General features: G+C 40.0%; 2 protein-coding genes across 15 annotated transcripts in view; one reads left to right on the forward strand and one right to left on the reverse strand.

The window, feature by feature from the left end:
* ZNF248 (zinc finger protein 248) overlaps nt 1-23,233 on the reverse strand; it is a 59,706-nt gene extending 36,473 nt beyond the window's left edge. For 2 of the 13 annotated variants that reach the window (XM_063669791.1, XM_063669789.1), the window contains exons 1-5: nt 22,594-22,696; nt 21,010-21,107; nt 20,871-20,912; nt 2,905-3,031; nt 2,537-2,632 (exon numbers count right to left, since the gene is read on the reverse strand). In XM_063669791.1, the coding sequence (XP_063525861.1) occupies nt 2,537-2,632; nt 2,905-3,031; nt 20,871-20,885 (238 nt within the window). In that variant the 5' untranslated portion in view covers nt 20,886-20,912; nt 21,010-21,107; nt 22,594-22,696. Of the gene's footprint in view, nt 1-2,536; nt 2,633-2,904; nt 3,032-20,870; nt 21,293-21,768; nt 22,266-22,345 lie in introns of those variants that run through there. The other 11 variants (XM_063669790.1, XM_054436925.2, XR_010127407.1 and 8 more) reach the window with 10 other exon arrangements.
* Nucleotides 22,330-27,139, forward strand: part of LOC129006804 (zinc finger protein 37A-like) — a 39,742-nt gene continuing 34,932 nt past the window's right edge. The window contains exons 1-3 of one of the 2 annotated variants that reach the window (XM_063669793.1): nt 22,330-23,091; nt 23,672-23,822; nt 26,403-26,509. In XM_063669793.1, coding sequence (XP_063525863.1) covers nt 23,804-23,822; nt 26,403-26,509 — 126 coding nt within the window. In that variant the 5' untranslated portion in view covers nt 22,330-23,091; nt 23,672-23,803. Of the gene's footprint in view, nt 23,823-26,402; nt 26,510-27,139 lie in introns of both variants that reach the window. The other variant, XR_008492083.2, reaches the window with a different exon arrangement.

Raw genomic sequence — 27,139 nt, forward strand, 5'->3', positions numbered from 1 at the left:
GAAAGGGAAATGTAATATATTAATAAGCAGCAACTTTAGGTTTGTTAAGCTAAAGGAAGATAAATTGAATAATTTAAGCTAAAAAAAAAGAGAAAAGAACCAACTAGGAATTAGAAATTAGACAACTAACAATGAGACTGAGTCAGGAATGAGAGAACACATAGTTTTACTTTTGAGTTATATCAGTGAAAAGTGAGAATATAAAGGTATGTAGAAGATAGCTTTAAATGAAAAATAACAATAGGAACAAAGAGACCGGTAGGAGATATTAACAGGTTTATTAGTACGGTGATGCCATGGTTGCCATTCAAGATAGCAGTAAGATGGAAGAATGTACCTCATTTGACTACAGGAAACCAGGCTTTCTGGTTTTTGTGTAGCTCAGATTGTTATTCCTCAATATCCTCTAAGGGATGAATTTAATACTTACTAAAAGCATTATTGTCCCAGGACTACTCTCACCTACATACAATCACACTCTAGAAAAGGGGTTGGCATATAACTGCACGGCAATGGCCCTTGAGCTAAGAATGTTTTTTAAGTTTTTAAAGGGAAAAAGCTGGATGAGGCAGTAGAGAAGAGGGAAGAGGAAAAGAGGACAGAGAAAGAGCAAGAGGAGAATGAGAAGGAATAAGGAAAAGAAAGACGATGAGGAGGAGCAGCTGCAACCACGACCATATGTGGCCTGCCAAGCCTCAAACATTTACTATCTGGTCATTTACAAAAAAAGTCTGTTGACTTCTGCTCTTGAAGATCTCATTCTGCCTCATTCCTTTAACATCATCTAAAGCTGATGCCTTTCAAACTGATACTTCTAGTTCTGACCTCAACCACGTATTTACACATATCCAATCTCTTAGTCAAAAACAGACTCGATTCTTAGAGTTATCTCCAACTTCTGGTGTTCAAAATTAAATCTGTGATAACTCCCTTATATGTCTCCTCTCTGATTTTTCTGTCTCTGTAAATGATAACCTAATTTATCTAGCTGCTTGAGACAAATTATTGGGGTCACACTTGATTCTCCTTTCTCTCATATCCAATCTGACAGCAAATGCTCTTGGCTCCATCTTCAAAATATTTGTACAAACCTACCACTTCTCAGTACCTCTGGCACTTCCAACAGTCTCAGCCACTATCCTCTCTCCTCTGAAGCACATAATGGTACCCTATCCCCACTCATGCCACCCACAACCACCCACCACAGTATATACACTGCATAGATGTCAGAGAGATCCTTTTAAACTGTAAATCAAATCTGATGACTTAAGCTGATTTACATTTACTCAAAACAGTTTCTCATAGCACCAAAAGTAAAATTAATGTATCTACCATAGCTCATGTTTCTTCTCATGACATTATCTCCTACCAGTCTTCACCATGCCCGCTAGCTTCCAACCACAGTGATTTCCCTGACATTGTTCAAACATTCTAAGAACACACCTGTCTAAGAGGTTTGGTACCTGATGTTCTCTCTGCCTGGACCACAATGAATCCACATAGCTCACACTTTCACATTAAAGCCTCATCTCTAATGTGGGAACTCCTCAAAAAGGTTTTCTCTAACCTACCGCCAAACAGACTATACTGTCATTCTTCATCCTCCTTTCCCGTGTGAATTCTCTTCACAGCAATTACCATGACCCGACACAGTGTGTGTGTACCTATATACACACACATATGCACATGGGTGTGTACATATATACACACACACAGACATGTAAACACACACACGCATTTTTTTGTCCTTTATTGTAATACACACACTAGGATACCAGGGACATTATTCTGTTAATTACCTAAAACATAACAGACATAGTGAGTGCTCATCATATGTTGTTAAATGAATATATAGAAGGATTGCATGAATACCTGTCAGCTAACAAAAGGTGTCTAAGACAACGGAAGGAAGGCAAACAATTTTAAAAGATAAAGACAAACTAACCAAGAAAACATATCTAAAATGAAGCCAACTGGTTTGGATTATAGGTATAAGTAAAATACTTTAAAATGTAAAAAAAAAAAAAAAAAGTGTTTTTTTTTTTTTTATTGAGACTGAGTCTCACTCTGTCACCAGGCTGGAGTACAGTGGCACAATCTCGGCTTACTGCAACCTCCACCTCCCAGGTTCACATGGTTCTCCTGTCTCAGCCTCCCGAGTAGCTGGAACTACAGGCAGGTACCACCACACCCAGCTAATTTTTCATATTTTTAGTAGAGAGGGGGTTTCACCATGTTGGCCAGAATGGTCTCGATCTCTTGACCTCGTGATCCGCCTGCCTCAGCCTCCCAAAGTGCTGGGATTACAGGCATGAGCCACTGCACCCAGCCAAGAAAAGCATTTACGAGTGAGAATAACATATGGAGGAGTGATTAAGGCAACAGGGATGTGGGCCAATTGTTTTTAATCATTTCCAAAGGTCTGGGGCTAAAAATAGACATTTGTGAAAAATATTCCAAAGGTGACAAATCCTAAACCAATTACCTAAGTTCTAATTTCCTCTGGCTTTCATCTGCCCTGAAATCACTAACTCACCTGGGTGGCACTGGCTTGGGAATCCTTTTTCTAATATCCAGGGCTCTTCTCCTTGCTCGATCTTAAAGATCACTTCTGGTTTAGTAATGCAATACCCTGTTAAGAGAAAATACCACAGGACTGGAGCTAAATAGCTTGGCTTCAGGGGCTCTGAATACATGATGGGGATGAAAGGCACAGCTTCACCAGCTACTCAAAGAAGGTGCACAAATGAACCAATCTCTGACGAGGGAAGAGCACCTTTATGGTGGCCAAATGGGATCAGTCATCTCAGAGCCTTCAATCTCAAGCTTTACATCAGAAAACTACAGGGCATCAACTAGTAAATGCATGCTATTGACAGCCATGTGGGGAAAAAAACTCCTTACCTACTGAGACAAGATTGCTATAATTTTCCAGGATCACATCTCTGTATAGTATCTTCTGAGCAGGGTCCAGCAGATACCACTCTTCCTGAGTGAAGTCCACACATACATCCTTGAATGACACTTGTTCCTGTAATAGTATATTCTTTTTACATGAAATGGTCAGAACTAGATGATATAGAAAAGATTTAAGAGAACTAATCTATAGTTTACTAAAAAATGACAGGTTACCTCCCTCTGTGCTATGCTATATAGAATACAAAATATCTTGTATAAATTGAGTTTCTACTAAGGATCTGGAATTGTGCTAGCTGCTGCAAATCCTACTGGTGAAAACAGACAAACATGATCCCTGTTCCCAGAGTGCTTATGACTTGAAAAGGAGATACACAGAATAACATTTATTAAGTTGCACACTGCAGGAACTAGCAGTGTGTACCAAGGAGTTTGAAGTTACAGAGGAAATATTAGTTGTTTCATATTACCTTCTACATTATCAAGTTAACTGTCATCAAGGAAGTAAAATTTTGTTATTAAAATAATCGGATTGAAATGAATATGACCAAGCTCAGCACATATTGATTCAAGTGACTGCTCTGCAGTCTACATGCCCATCAGAGAAAAGGATGAATCCTCTCCACTCAATGAGATCATCTTCTGGAGCTTCCACCAATGTTTCCAATGTTTCTGTTTTTAAACACAATATTTGGTATCTAGTAAAAAATTTCATGGTATGTGAAGAGATAAGGACAATGAAAAAAAAAAAACCAAAAGCAAACTCACAGGTGACCGTGATAGTAGAATTAACAAACAAGAACTTCAAAATGAATTATAATTAATATGTTCAACAAAACAGAAGAAAATATTAACAAAATAAAAGAGAAAATGAGAGAAGTTCAACACATACATGGTATGTATGTTACACAGAAAAAGGTTAACACAGCAAGCCTGAGACTACTAACCTTTGAAAGATCTGCTACAAAAGATCACCGTTGATGGGCATTTGGGAACTTGGATTTCAGAAAGGTTCTGACCTTAACCTTCTCTGATAAGAACGGCTCACTGAGCCTGAGCTGTCTGTTTGTATAAGTAATATGGTTTATACTCAGTATGTGCATTGCTTCTGGGAGTCTAGAATTTTGGTACATGACAGGCAGAAAGTACCTATGTTACCAGCCTCTAATAAAAATTCTGGGCACCAAATGTCTAGTGAGTCTCCTCGGTACACATTTTACGTGCGTTGTCACATGTCATTGCTAGAGGAGTTAAGTGTGTTCTGTGAGACTCCATTGGGAGAAACCTCTAGGAATTTCGCTGATTTTGCTTTGTATCCTTTCACTACAATAAATCATAGCCATAAGTATGACTATGGGTCTACAATAAATCATAGCCATAAGTATGGCTATGGGTCTACAAGAAACAATACATCAGTAACAACTGACACACCTAGCACCCCAATTTTGGTTTCTAATGCCATGCTCCAATATATGCTGAGTCATCCTAGGGCATCATTAATAACCTGAGGATGGTCTCAGATACCTCTTATACATGTATACACACACACACACGTGCACACACATACATAAAATGGACATTCTAGAGCTGAAAAGTACAATATCTGAAATTAAAAGCTTATTGGATGGGTTCAAAATCATATTAAAGAAGACATAATCTGAAACATTTATGCATTTAACAAAAGACTATCAAAATACATAAGGCAAAAACTGATAGAAGTAAAAGGGGAACTTGGAAATATACAGCATAATTGGAGACTTAACACCCCTGTAAGTACTGATGGATCAAGCAGGCAGAAAATCAGTAGGTACATATATGACCCAAAATAGCACTATCAACCAACTTGATCTAAGTGACATTTATACAATACTTCATCCCAAACAATAAAATACATATTCTAACATTCTGTTCATGTTCACATGTAACATTCACCAACATAGAACATATTTTGGGCCATAAAACACACCTTAACGAACTTAATGATAGCAATAGCTATCATTAAAAAAACATGTTCTCAGCCTACAATGGAATTGAATAGAAACCAATAAGCGAGACGGCTGAAAAATCCTCCAAATACCTGAAAGCTAAACAACATACAAATAACCTATAGATCAAAGAGGAAGTCTCAAAAGAAATTTTTAAATGTTTTAAATGAAAATACCACTTATCAAAATTTATGGGATGCAGAGACAGTAGTTCACAGAGAGAAATTTATAGCATCAAATTCATGTTTTGCTCTGCAAAAGATGCTTCTGCAAAAATGAAAAAACAAACCACAGACTGAGAAAAAATATTTGCACTTACCTAAAAAGGTGTTAGAAGCAGAATATGCAAAAGAACCCTCAAAACTCAATAATAAGAACACAAATTATGCTACTTGAAAAACAGGCAAAAGATCTGAATGGACACGTCACCAGACAGACCAATAGCAAATACACATATGAACAGATGCTCACCATCATGTGTCATTAAAGAAACAAAAACGAGATACCATAATATTTATTAAAATGGTTAAATCCAGAACAATGACGGTATCAATTTTAGGTTCAGATGCAGAATAACAGGAATTTTGATTCACAATTGGTGGGAATGCAAAATAATATAGCACCTGTGGAAGACAGTTTGGCAATTTCTTACAAAGCTAAACAATCTAAATTAGCCGGGTGTAGTGGCACACACCTGTAATCCCAGCTACTCGGGAGGCTGAGGAAGGAGAATCACCCAAACCAGAAGGCAGAGGTTGCAGTTAGCCGAGATTATGCCACTGCACTCCAGCCTGGACAACAGAGTAAGACTCTGTCTCAAAAAAAAAAAAAAAAAAAAGAAAAAAGAAAAAAAGAAAACCAGTGCTCCTTTGAAAACCAGCTGCTTCTAGGGCTGGCACGTTTATAATGAGCCTGAAATCACTTCTGGTACCAGAAAATGAGAAAGTACTCAAACGAAAACACAATAGTGGGCTATGTCAAAGGGACACAGGAACCAATTGAAAACACAGCCTCATGGCCAAGCTGAAGCAGTTGGAGCAACAAAATGAACAAGGTAGTGTTGGATTATAACCAAAGTATAAAATAACTAGCAATGAGTTCATACTAATAAATAATAAATGATTAATTTATTAATAATAAATGATTAAATAAGTAAACACAAAAAGAACAGACAAATCTCCTGCACAGAATTCCTAATAATTTATATGTATACTCTGCCATCAAGGAGGTGTAGCGTAACCCTCCACTTCATTCCAAAGAGTACAGTCGAAAACAGGACAAAGGAGTAACTTTACAGTGGAGATACATGACCATACTACCTCCACCAGGTAATCAACAGTGATAAATCATGCTCATAGCATTTTCCCTTGATAGGATGTGACTGAATGACACTACCTCTGTAGTCTTCCTCTAAGAAACCCTAACCTCAGTCTAATAATGAGAAAGACAGTAGACAAATATCAACTGAGGGACACTCTACAAAACACCTGACTTGAACCCCTCAAAATTGTCAGGGTTATCAAAAACAAGGAAAGTCTGAGAAACTGTCACAGCCAAGAAGAGCCTAAGGAGACATGATGACTAAGTAGAATGTGGGCATCCTGGAACAGAAAAATTACATTAGGGAAAAATTAAGAAAATCCCAATAAAGTGGTCATTACTTAATAATATATCAGTATTGTTTCATTAATTGTGACAAATGTACTACATTAATATAAGATGTTAATGAAACTGTATCTATGGGATGTATATGGAAACTCTTTGTACTACTGTCTTCACAACTTTTCCATAAATCTAAAACTCTCCTAAAGCAGAAAGTTTATATAATAAGAAAGAAACATGTAAGAAGACAAGATTAATGAAGTGGAATGATGTCAGCAAAATGGAGAAGTAGGCGGCACCAAACTCAGGTCCCCTCAGAGACATCAAAAAACAAGCAGAAACTGTCAAAATAAACTTCGTCAGAATTCTGAAAAGGTCAAAGGCTGACCGCAACCAAGTAGATGCCAAATCAGAAAGAAAAAAAAAAAAGGCAACTTCAAAATGGTAGGAAAGCTTTGTGGCACTTCTTGCCTTCACCCCAACCCTCCTTGGCTTGGTGACAGCCTTGAGACGGCAGCCCGTATTCCAAGTGTGGGTCCCTGGTCCTTGATTCTAGAGGGACCAGAGCAGACCTTACTTACAAGGAATTGCTTATCTGTTCCAACTATGTGGGAAATATCTGAAGGACTGATGCAATATGCTTGTCTCTGTTTCACCTAACTCAGAACTCATTTAGGATAGAAAAAAAATAGTCCTTGCTCAAAAACACTGTAAGGGGAACAAAATATCTGCAGTCGTCTGCAGCAGAGGATTATGGTTGAGACATATAGTACACTACTTAAAGCCTGAGAAGAAAACCTGGAGAGGGTTTCTTTGGGAAATTTGGGCTTTCAAAAAACCCCATATATACTGAGAAAATTCGAAATCCAGACACATACCCAAGGCAGAATGTATACAAGCTTTAAGAAGACCATAAGCTTTCACCTCCAGCTATGCTCGAGGTTCAGTGCAATCAGGACACGAAGGCTAAAGCAAGGTTGTAAACAGCCTGGCTAAATGTTAAGGAGTACCCCAGCGCAGAGTCAATGTGCAAAGACTGAGAGAAATGTTTATTTGTTGTCTTTAGCACCAGAGATTCAAAGAAATCTCTGTAAAAACATTAGCTGAAAGCAAGCTAAGGAACAGAGACTTCAGTGACACACATAGAACAAGGAAACCAGACTATAAAAATAGCATGTGGCCGAGCATGGTAGCTCATGCCTGTAATCCCAGCACTTTGGGAGGTCAAGAGGTCAAGACCATTCTGGCCAACATGGTGAAACCCCATCTCTACTAAAAAAAGAAATACAAAAATTAGCTGGGCGTGGTGGCGCATGCCTGTAGTCCCAGCTACAAGGGAGGCTGATGTAGGAGAAGTGCTTGAACCCGGGAGGCAGAGGTTGCAGTGAGCCGAGATCGCACTGCTGTACTCCAGCCTGGCAACAGAGCAAGACTCTGTATCAAAAAAAAAAAAAAAAAAAAACAGCAAACCTTGGGGTAGGGTACGAATCTGATTTCCTGACTTACCATATTAAAATATTCAAATGTCCAATTTCCAACAAAAAAGTAGAAGTTATTCAAAGACACAAGAATACAGAGCCTACTCAAGGAAAACAAATTCCTTCCTTAAGGAAGCCCAGATATTGGACTTACTAAACAAAGATTTTAAATAAATTATCTTAAGTGTCATCAAAAATGACAAATAACTAAAAGAAATGAGGCCAACAATGGCTGAACTGAGTTGGAAACTGTAAAAAGAAACCAAGTAGAAATCTAAAGCTGAAAAATAAAACGACCGAAATTTAAAAATCCACTAGAGGTTTTAACAACCCATTTGAGCAGACAGCTGAAAGAATCATGAACTGGAGAATATAAAAATTGAAGTAATCTGGTATGAGGAGCAGAACAGAAAAAAAAAAATAAAGAAATGTGAATAGAGCCTAAGGGACCTGTGGCACACCTTTGAGTGGACTATCTCTCATACAATTACAGGAGTCCCAGAAGGAAAAAAGAGAGAGAAATGGGGAGAAAGATTACTCAAAGAAATAAGGGCTAAAAACTGCCCAAATTCTATGAATAACACAAATCTTACATCCACAAAGCTCAACAAACCCCAAGTAAGAAAAATTCAAAGAGATCCACTGAAGGTACATTATTATCAAACTATCAAAAGCCAAATAACAACCACAGAGGCCAGACACCACAGAGACCAGAAGGCAGTGGGACGGCATCTTTAAAGTGTTAAGGGGGAAAAAACAAAAATAAAAATCCTGCCAGCCAGGAATTGTAAACCTGGCAAATTGATCCTTCAAAAATGAAAGAGAAATTAAAACATTCCAGATAAAAGCCAAGAGAACTCATTATCATAAACCCTGCCCTACAGAAAATACTAAATGGAAGGTTGAAATTAAAAGATCTTCATAACTCAAAGCTGTATGAAGAAATAAAGAGCTCTAGTAAGTACAAAAGCCAGCATTTTGTACTTTGTAACTCCAATTTGTAGTTTCTAACTCCAATCTTTATTTCCTAAAGGACTTTAGGAAAATGCATACACAATAATTATAAATCTATGTTATTCAGTGCACAATGTATAAAGATGTAATCTGTAGCAACAACAACGCAGGGAGAAGGCAGCTGTATAGGAGCAGAGTTTTTGTATGATACTGAGACAAAACTGGTATTTAAACTAGATTGTTATAAATGTGGAATGTTCATTGTTAATCTCCATGGTAAACACCAACAAAATATCTTAAAAAATACAGGAAAGGAAATGGGAAGTAAATCAAAATATGCTACAAAAAATCAGCTAAACAGAGCAGTGAAAGCAATGAACAAACAATTAGAAAGAAAAAAAATAGCAACTGGCAGAAGTCAGTCCTTCCTTCTTAGAAACGACTTTAACTATTTTCTTCCCTTCCTTTTCTTTCCCCTTCCCGTCCCTCTCCCCTTCCCCTTCCCTCCCCCTTCCTTCTTCCCTTCCCCTTTCCTTTCCCCTTCCTTCTCCCTTCCCCTCCCCTTTTCCCCTTCCCTCTCCCTCCCCTTTCCCTTTCCCTTCCCCCTTTCCCCTTTCCTTCCTTCTCCTTCCCTCCTTCTCTCTCTTTCTTTCTTGTTTTTTGGACATGGGGGTCTCACTCTGTGGTTCAGGCTGGAGTTCAATGGCTCCAACTAGGCTCACTGCAACCTCTGCCTCCCAGGGGCTGGCTCAAGCAATCCTTCCACCTGAACTTCTGAGGAGCTGGGACTCCAGAAGCGTGCCACCACACTGGGCTAATTTTTGTATTTTTTGTAGAGACAGGGTTTTGCCATGTCAGGCTGGTCTCTAACTCCCGGACTCAAGCTATTTACCTGCCTTAGCCTTCCAAAGCGCTGGGATGACAGGCAAGAGCCACCATGCCTGGCCAACTTTAATTCTAAATAGGTTAAATTCTTCCAACAAAAAGGCAGAGATTGGCGGAATGGATTAAAAAAAAAAAAAAAAGCATGAAAAAAATTAAGCATTCACAGAGTTCAGTGGATCCTAAGAATAAACAAAAGCTAAAACAAAATCAAAACAGAACTTTAAAAGCAGCCATATAAAAACCCAAAACATTATGAAAAGACAACTTTAAAGTGAAAGGAAAAAACAAAAACTCAAAGGTAGAATTCTATATATAGCAAAAATAAAAGTTTAGGATTTTGGAAATCATAAACAGAGTAATACCAACCAACAGATATGCATTATAAGAAACATCAAAGGGAGTTTTCATGAAAAGGAGAAATGACCCAAAATAGAACTATGAAAAGGCAGAAAGGAGTGAAAAGCCTAGAAATGAAGGGGGATAAATGGAGTCAACATGTTTCAGAGTTACAGGTCTAGGTAGTACAATGAATAGTTTGTATTTCATTGTAATATGTCAAAAATGCTCCCTGTAACTTCTAGGATAACCACAAAAGAGTACCACAACACACGCAACAGAAGAGCAAAAATAAAAAATAAAATACCAAGTCTCAGGATGAATGTGTGGAATAAGAACATGCATGCACTGCTGCTGGCAAAGTAAACTGGTACAAACCTTGGACAGCTGGCGAAATCCATGTATAACCTTCATGTACTGATGTATGATGTTTTGCCTGTAACTTCTGCTTTCCTGAAATGTACCATCACCTTTAAAAACCCTTGCTTATAAGCCATCAGGGATCACAGGTCTTAGGCGTTAACCACCTAATTCTCCTTGCCCGATGCCCTGCAATAAATGCCTCCATTTCTCTTGCTGCAAATCCCAATGTCAGTTTTAGCTTTTTCTGTGTGCTTGGTGAGAGGACCCAAGTTTGGTTTGGTAACAGAAAGAGGAATTATAGAATTCGAATATCACCATTTTGCAATCTTTAATGAATTACTAAATTTAGACAATAATCAGTGACTTTCAAACATTACAAAAAGACAATGAAGCCAGGTGTGGTGGCTCATTCCTGCAATCCCAGCACTTTGGGAGGCTAAAATGGGAGTATTGCCTGGGCCAAGGAGTTTGAGACTGGCCTGGTCAACAGGACCTGGTGGCAGGACCCTGTCTCTACAAAAAAAATTTTTTTTAATTGGACAGGTATAGTGGCATGCACCTGTAGTTCCAATTACTCAGTAGGCTAAGGCAGGAGGATCACTTGAGCCCAGGAATTCAAGGCTGGAGTGAGCCATGACTGAGCCAATGCACTCTAGCCTAGGGGACACACAGCAAGATCCTGACTCAAGAAAACAAATAACAACAAACCGAGAGGACAATGAGATGTTATGTGGCCCTGATGGAAGTACACAACACAATCTATGATAAATTCTTACCAAAACATAAGCATCAATCAGGATTAAGTTCAACTACTTAGAGAAAATACAGGGATCACAGAAACACGTTAAACATAACCACAGTGACACAACAAGGAAAATCTTCAACAAATACACTGCAGTAAATAAAGATATGGAGAAGAAACATACAACTCACAAAGTCTTAAAGATAAAAGACATTTCAACCATATTTGAATCCTGATTTAACAAATGTAAAAAAATGCAAAAACTGGAAAACAGCGATTATACATTAAGAAATTTTCAAATTTTGTTGTGGTAACTGTATTGTGGTGTTTTGTTGTTGTTGCTGCTGTTGTTTGAGACAGGGACTCACTCTGTGGCCCAAGCTGGAGTGCAGTGGTACAATCTCATCTCACTGCAACCTCCACTTCCTGGGATCAACTGATCCTCCCACCTCAGCCTCCTGAGTAGCTGGGTGTGAGCCACCATGCCCAGCTAACTTTTTATTTTTATTTTTATTTATTTATTGATTTATTTGAGACAGAGTCTCCCTCTGTCACCCAGGCTGGAGTACAGTGGCTCAATCTCAGCCACAAGATTACTATATACACGTACATATTTTGTGGCTATGCTTCCTCACCACAACCTCTTCCACTAATATCCTAGTTATTTCTTATTTTAAAACACTGTCTCATTTTGGGAAACTTTAAAGTACAACGGATTTAGGAAACAGTGTGGATTACTGCTCATTTTCTTAGAATGATAATTATATTGTGGTTAGGTAAGTAAATGTCCTTATGCTGAAGAAATTCATACCAAGTTATTTAGGGGTAAAGTGTTATAATGTGGGTAACTTATTTTCAAATATATTTCAGAATAAAATGTATATACAGAGGAGAGGTAAAGCAAATAAGGCAAAAATGTTAACTGCTGAATCTAGGTAAAAATTATACAAGTATTTATTTTGTTTGAAAATTTTCATATTAAAAGTTAAGAAAAAGGCCTCAACTTTCAGAGACACTTACTGATATGTTTACAAAAAAAAATTTATCTTGAATTTGATTCAAAATAATGTCAGCAGGAATGGGTAAAAGTAAAAGTGAGATAGCTCTGAGCTGATAACTGGGGAAGCTGAGAATGGGTAGGTACATGGGGGTTAATATATTATTTTCTCATTTTTGTGTAAGTTTGCAATTTTCCAAAATAAAAAGCTAAAAGAAGAATGGGTATTTCTAGCCTGAAATATCTATTTATCTATCCTAACTCCAAAAATATCAGTGAAGAAACATAAAAGAGGCAGAGCGCAGTGGCTCACGCCTGTAATCCCAGCACTTTGGGAGGCCAAGGTGGGTGAATCACCTGAGGTCAGGAGTTTGAGACCAGCATAGCCAACGTGGTAAAACCCATCTCTACCAAAATACAAAAAAAAATTAGCTGCGCATAGTGGCACACACCTGCAGTCCCAGCTACTCGGGAGGCTGAGGCAGGAGAATCGCTTGAACCCGGGAGGAGGAAGTTGCAGTGAGTCAACATCACACCACTGCACTACATCCAGCCTGGGCAACAGAACGATACTCCCTCTCAAAAGAAAAAAAAAAAAAAAGAATACAGCCAGGCACAGTGGCTCATGCCTATAATCTGAGCACTTTGAGAGGCTGAGATGGACAGATCGCCTGAGCTCAGGAGTTCGAGACCAGCCTGGCAACATGGGGAAACCCGGTCTCTACTAAAAACACAAAAATTAGACATTCATGGTGGCCAGTGCCTGTAATCCCAGCTACTCGGGAGGCTGAGGCAGGAGAATTGCTTGAACCCGGGAAGCAGAGGTTGCAGTGAGCCGAGATCACACCACTGCACTCCAGCCTGGGTGACAGAGCCAGACAGACTCTGTCTCAAAAAAAAAAAAAAGAATACTCCTGGGAAGGAGCCTCTCAGCAGAAGAAACATTTTGAGTAATTTCTGAAAGATACAGAATGGTAAGATCAAACAGAAGTCAGAGGCATGAAGTCCATTTCAAGCACAGCCACCAGCTTGGAGATGTTCTAGGTTCTGGCAGGAAACCTGCTGGATTTCTTAACTATTATGTTTCCTTACCAATTCATCTACAATCCTTGAATCGGCCTTTCCAGTGTGGGAGACAGTAATAGAGGACACATTTCTCAACAGCTGAGTGAATTCACATTAGCTACCTGTGCTGATCAAACTAGTTCTTCACTTTTAAATATGAATGGAAAATAAGGATTTACTAGATATTTGAGGAAAAGCAACAGCATAAAGCATACTCACCAAGATGACTAGAAATGAATGCTAAGAAACCAAATCAATATAAGAAATAGAAATGAAAAATTAATTCTAATATCTTCAAACAGATTTTTAAAACTATTCCTTCCATAAACCAAGAACACACTGCCATGATAAGCCTTCAGGGAGAAAGAAAGAGGAGTAAGAAATTAACAACAGGCCAGACATGGTGGCTCACACCTATAATCCCAGCACTTTGAAAGACTAAGGCGGATCACCTGAGCACAGGAATTTGAGGCTGCAGTGAGCTATGACTACTGACTACTACACCACTGTAACAGAGTGAGATCCTGTCTTTAAAGAAAAAAAAAAAGGAAAGAAATTTAAAAACATGGTTAAATTGTAAGATTTTCACAAATAGTGAAAAATTTTTAAATATTTCAAAGAAATGGCTAGGCAAAGTGGCTCACGCCCTGTAATCCTGGCACTTTGGGAGGCCAAGGCAGGAGGATCACCTGAAGTCAGGAGCTCAAGGGCAGCCTGGCTAACAAGGTGAAACCCCGTTTCTACCAAAAATACAAAAAAAATTAGACGGGCGTGGTGGAGGGCGCCTGTAGTCCCAGGTACTCGGGAGGCTGAGGCAGGAGAATGGCGTGAACCCGGGAGGCAGAGCTTGCAGTGAACAGAGAGCACACCACTGTACTCCAGCCTGGGCAACAGAATGAGACTCTGTCTCAAAAAAAAAAAAAAATTTTCAAAGAACCCTTAAAGATGTTTTAGAAATAGAATGAACACGGAAGATAGTACAAAAGAGAAATAAAAATAAATATAAAGAAGTTCAGGGGGCCGGACGCAGTGGTTCACGCCTGTAATCCCAACATTTTGGAAGGCCAAGGCATGTGCATCACAAGGTCAGGAGTTCAAGACCAGCCTGGCCAAGATGGTGAAACCCCGTCTCTACTAAAAATACAAAAATTAGTCAGGCGTGGTGGCAGGTGCCTGTAATCCCAGCTACTCGGGAGGCTGAGGCAGGAGAATTGCTTGAACCCAGGGGGCAGAGGTTGCAATGAGCTGAGATCACACCACTGCACTCCAGCCTGGGCGAAAGAGTAAGAGACTCTGTCTAAAAAAAAAAAAAATGGCTAACAAAGCACCTCAGGCTTGTTTTCCTCTACCCCAAATGCTCAGCTAAGGGAGCCTAAAGCTCCTTGTATACTAAACAGCCGTCACATTACGAGTGAGCAATTTAAACTATACCAACTCTCTTTGAACAGCATTTGCAATTCAACAAGATTTAGTAATACAGAACAGTCATAAATAGTTACTAAATGAATGAATGACTAGATTAAGAAAGATAAAAAAATGCTAACTTCAGGGAAAGGAAAGATATTTGATGAAAAAACAGCAGAGTCAGTCAAAAAAAAATCTTACCCTTAAAATCAGTATCTTGATGAAATTCCTATCAAAATCCCAACAAGGATTTTTATAAGCACAGACAAGCTTATTCTAAAACTTATATAAAAGGCATAGGTGCTAAGAATAGCTAAAGCAACTATGAAGAAGAATAAAGTAAAAGGAGTAACTGTGTTCAATATTAAACCTTACTATATGGTCACAGTCATCAAGATAGCGTGGTATTAGCAGAGGCACAGACACATACACCAACAGAACACAGAAGATAACCCAGAAATAGGCCTACACAAATATACTTAAGTGATTTCTGACAAAGGTACAAAAGGAGTTCAGTAACATTTTCACAAATTTGTTGAAAAAAAATTTTTAACAAATGGTGCTGCAAGCAATTGTACATCCCTAGGCAAAAACTGAGCCTCAATGTAAATCTCATACCTTACACAAAAATCAACTCTAAATAGATGAAGTACTTAAATATAACATATAAAACTATATAATTTTTAGACAAAAAAAAAAGAGAAAATCTTTGCCTAGGGCTAGGCAAGAGTTCTTAAGACTTGATAACAAAAGCATCATCTGTAACAAAATATTGACAAACTGGACCTTATCAAAGTGAAAAACTTTGCTCTGTGAAACACCCTGAAAAGATGAAAAGATAAGCTACCAACAAGGAGAAAATATTTGCAAACCACATATCTGACAAAGGATTACTATCTAGAAAATTTAAAAAACTATTAAAACTCAATACATTAAAAAAAATCCAATTCGAAAATAGTAATGTGGGACACCAGAAATACGCCACCCCAAAATATGAAGAATTGTTCAGCTGAAGGCAAGAAGTAGACACAAGCTGTCCTGTCTCTATCTGCCTAAAAGCAGGACATGGATTTACGAAGACAAAAAGTATCCTTGCCTCTCCATCTATCAAGGAGAACAAAGGTTAACAACTGAAGACAACTTGAGAACTGATGGTCCTAGAGATGGTACCAGGGGAATCTGCATTAACTAGCTTCACAAAGTAGCCTGTATTGGCCATTTATTTGCTTTCCCCCAAGTTGCCAGACCTACAGATTCCAGGCCCCTTTCCTTTGCCTTAACACTTCTCTAAAAATTTCGTGTTCTTTGATGAAGATGCCATATAAGCTAGAATTCAAAGCCACCTCTTTGTGAAACACTCATTCTCTGGGTGTCCCCCACATATATATGAAATATACTTGTTAATAACCTTGCTTTTCTCTTCTTAATCTATCTCGTTACAGGGGTTCACTCCAACTAAGAACCTACGGGCGTTCAAAAAAAAAAAAAAAATTACCATTCTTCCACTACAGTTCTAAGACATGAAGGACTATTTCAATGAAGAGAATATACAGGCAGAAAATACACCCATGAAAAGATTTTCATGCAAATAAATAACAAAAAAAAAATCACTATATACCCATCAGAATGACCAAAAAAAAAAAAAAACCAGTACTAACACCAAGTGATGGCAAGGATAGAGAGAAACTGGATCATGTGTACAGTGGCTAGTGGAAATATAAAATGGCATGTTCACAGCAGTTTTATTTTTCATAGCCCAAAATTGGAAATTAACCCAGACGTCCTTCAACAGGTGAATGGTTAAACTGTGATATATCCAGCCCGGCGCGGTGGCTCACGTCTGTAATCCCAGCACTCTGGGAGGATGAGGTGGGTGGATCATCGGAGGTCGGGAGTTTGAGACCAGCCTGACCAACATGGAGAGAAACCCTGTCTCTACTAAAAATACAAAATTAGCCGGGCGTGGTGGCGCATGCCTGTAATCCCAGCTACTCGGGAGTCTGAGGCAGGAGAATCACTAGAACATGGGAGGCGGAGATTGCAATGAGCCAAGATCATGCCATTGCACTCCAGCCCGGGTAACAAGAGTGAAACTCTACTTCAAAAAAAAAAAAAAAAAAAAAAAAAGAAAGTGATATATCCATACCATGGACTACTACTTAATAACAAAAAGGAATGAACTGTTGACACATATACAACCTGGATGAATCACCAGGGAATTGTACTGAGTGAAAAAAGCTAACCCCAAGAGGTTAATGTTATATGTTTCCTTTTCTGTAGCATTCTTGAAAGGACAGAAACAGATTAGTAGGTTGCTGATTAATTTAGGGAGGAGTAGGGGTTGGCTGGGGTTGGGGAATGACAGGACCAGGATGGAGATAGGTGTGGCTATAAAAAGGGCAACAGGAGAGATCTTCATGGTAATTCAGCTATTCTGTAGTGGATAAACGAATCTAATTTGTCACTGCACTCCAGCCTGGGTGACAGAATAAGACCTTATCTCTCTCTCTATATATATATAGAGATAGATAGATACAGATATAGATATAATATATATTTATATGTTATATATGTATTTATATATGTAATATATATATTTCATATAGAAACAGTACACACATTTTGTGTTTTTATTTAATTTAGAGAACTGAGAGATCTAATAGGTGTAACTGCAGTACCAAAAGGAAAGTAGAGAATATTTGATGAAAAAAAAGGCAGATAATTTTTTTTTTTTTTTTAGATGGAGTCTCGCTCTGTTGCCAGGCTGGAGTGCAGTTGCGTGATCTCGGCTCACTGCAACCTCTGCCTCCTGGGTTCAAGCAATTCTCCTGCCTCAGCCTCCCGAGTAGCTGGGACTACAGATGTGCACCACCACACCCAGCTAACTTTTGTACTTTATAGTAGAAACAGGGTTTCACCCTCGATCTCTTGACCTCGTGGTCTGCCTGCCTTGGCCTCCCAAAGTGCTGGGATTACAGGCGTGAGCCACCGTGCCAGGCCAAGGCTGAGAATTTTTAAACTGACAAGGATATCATACCTCAGAATCAACCCCCGCCAAAATACTACAGGATAAATACAGAGAAAACCAAACCAAGTTATATTAAGTAACAACTGCTGAAAACCAAAAGAAAAGAGAAAATCTCATAACCAACCAGAGGAAAATAGATCAATTGCCTTAAAGGGGGAGCATGATTTAAGACAAAAACAACAACAATCCAGAAGTCATCGGAATGGTTTTTTGTTTTCTTTTTTCTTTTTGAGATGGAGTCTCGCTCTGTCGACCAGGCTGGAATGCAGTGGCACAATCTCCGCTCACTGCAAGCTCTTCCTCCCAGGTTCACTCCATTCTCCTGCCTCAGCCTCCCCAGTAGCTGGGACTACAGGCGCCCGCCACCATGCCCGGCTAATTTTTTTGTGTTTTTAGTAGAGACAGGGTTTCTCCATGTTGGTCAGAACTCCCGACCTCAGGTAATCCACCCGCCTCGGCCTCCCAAAGTGCTGGGATTACAGGCAGGAGCCACCGTGCCCGGCCACCGGAATGGTATTTTTAAAGTGCTAAAAACAAAAGAAAAAAAAGCTCTCACTCCAGAATTCTGTCTTTAGTGAAAATATCCTTCAAAATGAAGAAATACAGACATCTTTAAACAAAAAAAAATGATGAATCTGTCACCAAAAGATCTGCACAAGAAACAATAAAACTTCTTTGGGGTAAAGGCAAATAACTGTAGATGAAGCATGATATTGCAAAAGGGAAGAAAGAGCACAGGAAAGGCAATTATTTCAGTAAATACAAAAGCCTACCACTCTCTAAAGTCGTAATACTAAAGATACCTTGTGGGGTTCAGAACACAAGGAGAAGAAAGCTTCAAAATAACAGCACACATCGGAGGGTGGAGTAAATGGAATGATACTGCGGTAATTTAATTAAGTTTTTACATACAAGTAAACTCCAAATGGATTAAAGATTTAAACATAAAATGCATAAAAGTATTAGAATACATGGGCAGATTATTTATAATCATTAAGTGGGAAGGACTTTCTAACTATGTCTCCAAATGCTATCAGTCCAAAACCATAAGGAAAAGATTAATAAACTGGACAACAAAAATAACCAAATATTTCTGCATAGGGAAAAACACCATGAACAATTATCAAAAGACAAATGATATACCAAAAAATAATGGCTTGCAACTCACATAATACATAGGGGTAAAAGACACTGGGGGGAAAAAAGATCAGAAAACCCAAAAGAAAAATAGGCAAAAGATATTAACAGTTAAGTTCACAGAAAAATAAATATAAGACACCCTTAGGCACACGAAAAGGTATTCAACCTCACTCAGTGAAGAAAATCGCAGATGCAAACTATATGAAATACCACTTTTTACCTATCAGTTGACCCAAATCCAAAAGTTGAACCACATAATCTATGGGAGGAGCTGTGAAGAAATAAGCATTCCCATGCATTGCCAATGGGAAAACAAAATAATACTATCTCTAGGACAGGCATTCTCACTAAGCTGATCAAGTTCTGGGAATTCATCTAATATATAAACATATACACACAAAATTATAAATGTACAAGGTTATTCATTACCACATGGTTTGTCATAGCAAACGGCTGGAAGTAGTTTAATAAACTATAGACTTGAATTACTATGCAATTGTGACAAAGAGAGAAAATGCCATTCATGTTCTGTCATAGAAACATCTGTATGCTGTTAAGTGAAAAAGGAATAATGGAAAATAGTGTGTAAGTCAACCATCAGAATCAGCTTAAGCTGGAGGTTTATCAGAACTTCAGAAGAAAGGACTCCATCCACAGCTACTAAATCAGAACCTGCATGTTAAAAAGATGCCAGGAATGCACAATCACATCTAAGTTTGATAAGCCCTAGAGATAACAGATTCCTTTTTAAGTAAACTGAGGAAGCAAATAAGAATATACATACATATTTTCTTTAAACTGGATAAAGAAACACTGGCAAAGTAAACCAAAAACTAGAAAAAAAATAGACATCTTTGGTAGGTTGACCATACATTCCAGTATGTCTGGGACTGTCCCAATATATGCCAGTTGTCTCGGCATAATTATTTATAGAACCTCTTTCACTCTCAGTGAAAATGTCTCGGTTTGAATGATTAAATGACACCCGACCTAGAGAAACTGCATGAACAGAGGAAGGGAGTATGATATGTCTGTACATCTTTTGTTATCACTTACTTTTAAAAAAGTAAAAGTAATGTATTATTACATTAATGTATTATTAATTCAAAAGCACTTTATTAAAGAAAAAAAAATGAAACCAGTCAGGAAAAACAGACCGAGAAGAACTTAAATAGGCTAAGGATGGAAACGCACGCATAAGCAATGCCTGGAGCAAAAAGAAAAGATGCCTTCATGAGGACTAGGGAGGGAATCAGTTAGGAAAGGACAGCTCAGAGGCTGGCATTATAGACACCAACAGAGGAGACTCTCCAAACAAAGACCATGGTTAACAATATATGCAGCAGACCAGGCAAGTAATGCAAAGGCAAAAACATGCACTAGCCTTGACTATGATTTGGCGGCCTTTGCCAGAACTGATTCAGGTGAGTTTAGGTGAGGGAACAAGGTTGCATTCATCAGATTGAAACATAAATGAGAAACACACAAACAAGTCGGAACTGTCAGTGATTCAACCTAGAAATAAGAACGAGCTGACACAAACAGTTAGAGAAAACTGTTTTGAGGACATGCAGTCCCTCCATTCCTCCACATGGTCAAGGTTTTATTCCTAGATCAAGCAGGACCATCAAACCTCAGCGTTTGGTCTCCTGAAAAGCATATGCACTGAGTTCTGCTCTGTAACTGTGTTCTTTGTTTCTACAAAGAAATACTTATAAACAATTTACTGCATTTATTTCAGAATTGTTAATAGAACAATTAGAGATAACATTACAATAACTTGGATAATTCTGCAAAATTAAAAATCCTGCATCTAATTTGCCAACTGCACTATTTTGGATTTGCTACTTCAGTTTTATTTCCCTTAATGTCAATTTTTGCCTATTTCTATTTTTCCATTTTCAAAACATAAACCCTTATAAACTTCAGAAATCCATTTTTAAACAAACTGGGAATAAAGAAACAAGAATCTCACCTGGGATTTGTTCATTTTCTGCTCTTAGTGGAAGAGGGAGAGCTGAAGGATTAGAAAGGAAGAATGTCAGGAGAGCCTTCGCCGGCCTTGCAGTTCGGAGATTCACCTGCCTATACAGCTCCACATACAAGATACTTACGTGTCCATGTGTGGCTCCGATATATGCTGAGCTCAGACATGACACTTTTCACTGAGTGAATGTAAATATTTCTTATTGATTTATTACCAATTTAGGTTCTGTGACACAGAAAAATTAAAAACATGAAAAGATGAGTTTAACAAGTAACAGTAATCTAAAGGAAGAAACACTATGAGTTTGTCAAAATTCCTTGTAGGGAATAAAAAAAAAAAAACTCAGGCCATATTGTTTATCTATTAACAAACACCATTAATGCCCTGAGGTCAGATAACGCAAAAAACCTCTAAAAAAAAAAAAGGGGGGGATAGGGTGTTAAACGCAAGTTTAAAAATGTTTGTTCTAACTTGTTAACAATTCCTCAAAAGGATCTTTTAATGAGAAACTGTGATATAGAGTAACAAAATGGGCAGCAGTGGCTCGGGAAACTGCAGACTTGACTTCTAATCTCAGTTCTGCCACTAACGAATGACAAGATCTGAACTAGTCACCTCCTCAAACTCAATTTTGTTTTACCATCTTTCAAATAAGGTCAAAACAGATAACCCAAGTATGACCTGCCTGCACTACCATCCGGCGGGGATATCAGGCCGAGAGAGGAGGAAGCTCAGCAGCTCATCTGGATGTGCCGGGTGTTCGCGGAGGGGTGATGACAGCATTTCCTTCGCTGTGGCAGTGAGCCTTTCACCCGTCCCTGCCCTCAGACTCTCCAGAGGTGACATTCCTGTTAGCCTGCGCGCCCACCCCTCAGCTCCAGCTCACCTCTCTCTTCTTAAATTTGTCCCAGACCTTGCACCAGCACACAGACTCCGACGGCTTCAGGATACTGTGCCATGATTACACATGATACATAAGCGAACGCGCAACGTGTAAATAATTACTTGGGATAGGAGGGCGGTCAGAGCCAGAAGGGGCCCTGGTGGTCAGCTAGGCCAGCCCCTTCGCTCCTGCACTCCACGGGCAGAGAGGCCCTTGGGGCCGGTGCAGGAGCCGTCTCCCCCGGGCTCTCCCAGGGAACGCACACCCAATAAATACAGCACCTAAACAATGAAAGTGCTCAAAACAACCCCAGGCGGCAAGTATTCCTAATATCCGTAATTTACAGAGAGGAAAACCGAGTCTCCCGTGGATAATTGTGTCTAATTCATTTGTCGCGGACCTGGCGCAGTCGTTCTCCCCCGCAACCCCGCCCCCTCCCCGCGGGCCTAGGGCACAAGCGCACACGCACACATCAAACACCATGCGCACGCGCACGGCAAACGTCACACGCTACGCACGCGCGTGCTGTCCCCTCCCCGCAGCCGGTTCCGTCCCCTTCGGGCCAGTGCGCATTGCCTACCCGCTGCTGGAAGACTCTTGCTGAGCGCCAGGCGCAGGGACTGGACGTATACGGACCCCCGGGAACCCCGGAACTCGCGTTCCCAGCCAGACCTCATCCCCTTCTGACAGAGACGCCCTCGTCCCACCGTTCCTTCAACGCCGCAGGCGCCAGGGGTCCCTCCCCACCGCCGAGCTCTGGCCGCCGCCCGCCCGCCTTCGGGGCAGCGCGGGGACCCCCTGGCCTTCGCCCAGTGCTCCGGGGCTCACCCGCTGCTCCTCGCCGCGTAGACCCGGAGGCTAGGGATTGTTTCCCACAAGGGATTGGAGGCCGGGGAAAGACTCGCCGGGAGGGGGAGGCGGGGATGCACATGCGCAGAGGGAGAGGCCGAGCGCCCGAGTTAGGCTGGTGGATGCCGGGCTTGGAAGCGGCGCTAGACGGTGCCCGTCTGCTCTGGCCGCACCCCTCAGTTGTAAAATGAGGCTAATGATAGTGCCTAGCTAGCAGGGGTTTTATGAGAATTGGAGGCGCTTACGTTGTAAAAGCACTTAAACCGGTGTCTGACATATAAATTGTTCAGTATATTTCTCACCATTGTATATCATGCTGGTCATCACAAATAAGGCTCTCCTACAGCCTTGTATAGTGGGTTGAGAGATTACTGTCTCAGTTGCCGACTCCTGCTTTGAACCAGGATTCTGTCAGTGTCCCCAGAGGTTGTGGATCAAATCAATGTGCCTTTTAGACACAAGCCAAGAGAAGGAAAGGTGTGCTTGAATTCATTCACAAACATTCATGGTAACGTTTAACTGAAAGACTGAAAGAGAAAACTAACATCTGTGACCAGTATGGTTATTCTCTGGAATAAGGAAAAACAGAAGCTTCAAGACCCAAACATAAAATTGTGTATATGTTAAAAAAAAAAAAAAAAAAAAAAGCTGTTTGAGTAACAAATTTGAAGAAGAAAGCACGCACTCATTTCCCAAAACCAACCATGCTTTACCCAGAACTACACTACACGTACATTCTTTTATGTGCACATCTGGCATTTTCAGCACACTATGAGCATGTGGGTGTGTTACAACTTTTCATTTAAAAAATGAATTCCTTGGTCATTGTCCACTTTTTAAAACTTTTCATTTGCTCATAATTTCAGATTTACAGAAGAGTTGCAAAGATAGTTCCTATATGCCTTTCACCCAGATTCCACTAGTGTTAGTATTTTACATGACCATGGTATATTTATCAAAACTAAGAAAATAACATGGGTACAAGTACTATTAACCAAACTGCAGAGTTTATTCAGACTTAAGCAGTTCTTCCACTAATGCCCTTTTTCTGTACCAGCATCCAATCAAGGATATTGTTACCAGGGGTCCTTGCTCCCAGAGCTCCCGAGATGGTCGTGGGCCGCTTCCAAGATGGTGGCAAGCCTCATGTTCTCTGACCTGGGGTTCTTGGCCTTATGGATTCCAAGGAATGGAATTTGGGCTACACGGTGAGTGTTACAGCTCTATTAGAAGCTGTGGGTCACAGAAGAGAACTGTGGAACCCAGTGACTAGTGTTCAGCTCAATTAGGACCAACCCGGGACTTAGCTGCGCAGGAACAATGGCAAGCCTTTAGCCCAACTTGGGAGCGGCAATGGGCACCTCGCTGGATCAGGAGCACAGTGGACAGCTTGCTGGATCCGGAGGGATGGAAGTCAGCGGCGGGTCTGCAAAGGCGGCAAACAGCAGTGGTGGATGGCGAGCGAAAGCTCAGCTCAAGCCGTAACAAATACGGACTAGAAGAGAGTGCAGTTGCAAGATTTAATAGAATGAAAACACAGCTCCCATACAAAGGGAGGGGACCCAAAGAGGGTAGCTGTTGCCAGCTCCAATGCCTGGATTTATATCCCGATCGTTGTCCCTCCCACTGTGCTCTCAGGCAATAGATGATTGGCTATTTCTTTACCTCCTGTTTTTGCCTAATTAGCATTTTAGTGAGCTCTCTTTACTACCTGATTGGTCGGATGTGAACTAAGTTGCAAGCCCTATGTTTAAAGGTGGATGCAGTCACCTTCCCAGCTAGGCTTAGGGATTCTTAGTGGGCCTAGGAAATCCAGCTAGTCCTGTCTCTCAGTATCACAGCACATTTACTTGTCATGTCTTAGCCTTGGCCAGTTTGTAGTAGTTTGTTGCTCCTACCTTGCTTTCATGACCTTGCTATGAAGATGAAAGCACGCTCTCTTGACTTCAGTCCTCCCACCTTGGCTTCCCAAAGTGCTGGGATTACAGGCATGAGCCACCACACCCAGCCTATAGGTTAACTTTAAAACAAGAATGATAATGATCCCTTCCTGAAACTAACCCCCTCCTTGTTTGGGGACAAAAACCATCTTTGTGAAACTAGTGGAAGTCCACAAGTTTAGAATTTTGGTAGGAACCTGAATTCTGTAAGATGTAGGCATAAACTCTAACCAGTTTTTGCTTTTATAACCTGCCTTTTTGTAACTGCTTGCTACTCCACAGTCACATAGCCAGTGCTCACAAGACTTATCTCCAATTGTCACTATAGATAATGTCACTATTGTAAAACCTAAAACTAGTGTTGGAGTTATTTTTCAGACTTTACATTCTGATGGACTACCTGGTGCCACTGGGACCAGTAACCCATAGCAAAAAATGGACTCAGTTGATCCTGTGACCCCCTTCAGGAACCAATTGAACACAAGAAGACAGTTTCAACACCCCTATGATTTCATCCCTGACCCAGCCAATCAGCATTCCCCATTCTCTAGCCTCCTGATGGGCAGGAGGCTAGAGAGGTTCAAAGTTTTTCATCCTTGAAAAACTATAGCCTCCAAATTCTTAGGAAGGCAGATTTGAGAATTATCTCTCATACTTGCTTGGCCACCATGCAATTATTAAACTCTTTTTCTGCCGCAATCCTATCGTTCTCAGTTTATTGTCTTTTTTCTAGGTAGCAGCCAAGAAGAACCCACATAGTAACATTCTCCTGATTAGACTGAGGTTGTGAGTTTTTAGGAAGCACCCCACAAACAGGATGTGGCTTTCTCATAGTGTGATATCAGATGGCATGATATCAACATGACTTTTTACTGGTTAATTGACCATGATTACATGTATTAAATTAACTTAAATTTGTCCTGAGGCTGCCTCCCTACCTTTAGGGCCGATGTAAGGAACTGCACCCTACCTTGGTATGTAAACAAACAAAGCATAGCTTGTTATACTTTTATAACTGGCTGAGTCAGCCAGTTACAGAAGCTGAGCTAAAGCCAGTTACAGGCTGCCAGCTAATCAGACCATTTCCAAATAAGGCCAAAGTTGAGCTGTAACCAGTCAAGCTGTTTCTGTAGAGCACCTCTGTTTTCTATCTATAAATACTCCCTGCCCACTTTATAGATTTCTCTGAACCTCTTCTAGTTCTGAGTATTGTCTGATTCAAGAATCTTTCTTTGATGAAATGAACTCGGCTAAACTTAATTTTCTAAAATTTGTCTTTCAACACTTGGTTAAGATGGTGTCTGATAGGTTTCTCCCTATTTTTGCCTTTCCAGTCTATATATAGAAGTGGCTCTGTATGTCCAGCCCACACTCAAGGGGAAAGGAAATAAGCTCCATTTTAAATTTGTGGTTATATTTTTAAATTACCACACTGATTAGTAAATTAAGGGAGAGATTCTTTGAGACTATGCAAATACCCTATTTCTACTTTTCCACTGATTTTAGTTATCATTGGTGGATCTTGGCTGCAACCATTACTACTATGGTGTTCCAAATGGTGATTTCCTGTGTGAACTCTGAAAACTTAAGACAGGTCTCAGTTAATTTAGAAAGTTTGTTTTGCGGCCGGGCGCTGTGGCTCACGCCTGTAATCCCAGCACTTTGGGAAGTCGAGGCGGGTGGATCATGAGGTCAGGAGTTCAAGACCAGCCTGACACTCTGTCTTAAAAAAAAGAAAAAGAAAGTTTGTTTTTCCAAGGTTGAGGATGCAGGCCTGTGACACAGCCTCAGAAGGTTCTGACATGTGCCCAAGATGGTCGGAGCACAGCTTGGTTTTATACATTTCAGGGAAACATGAGACATCAATCAACATATGTAAAATGAACATTCGTTCCGTCCAAAAAGGCGGCAAAAGCGGAACAACTGAAAGCAGGGAGGGTGCTTCCAGGTCAAAGGTAGGTAAAAGACAAATGGTTGCATTCTTTTGTTGTTGTTGTTGTTGTTGTTGTTGAGACAGAGTCTTACTCTCATCACCCAGGCTAGAGTGCAGTGGCGTGATCTCGGCCGACTGCAAACCTCCACCTCCTGGGTTCAAGCTGTTCTCCTGCCTCATCCTCCTGAGTAGCCGGGATTACAGGCACCAGTGACCATGCCCGGCTAATTTTTGTACTTTTAGTAGGGACAGGATTTCACCATATTGGCCAGGCTGGTCTCAAACTCCTGACCTCAGGTGATCCGCCCGCCTCAGCCTCCCAAAGTGCGAGATTACAGGCGTGAGCCACTGCACCCAACCTTCATTCTCTTTTTTTCTCTACACGGTATCTTCTCACAGAGCAAGAAGTTTCAATTTTAATAAAGTCCAATTTAGTTATTTTTTCTTTTATAAATTGTGATGTTTGTATACAATTTAAAAACTCTTTGCCTAATCAAGGCCACAAAGACTTTCTCCTACATATTCATCTGTAAGTTGTAGAATTTTAAGTGTATTTAAGCCTATAATCCATTTTGAGATAATTTTTTATGACATTGAAATATAAGTCAATATTCTTGTTTGCTTGTTTCTTTGCATGTGTATTTTTCTTTTC

Source organism: Pongo pygmaeus, chromosome 8, assembly GCF_028885625.2.
Source record: "Pongo pygmaeus isolate AG05252 chromosome 8, NHGRI_mPonPyg2-v2.0_pri, whole genome shotgun sequence".
Taxonomy (NCBI): Eukaryota; Metazoa; Chordata; class Mammalia; order Primates; family Hominidae; genus Pongo; species Pongo pygmaeus.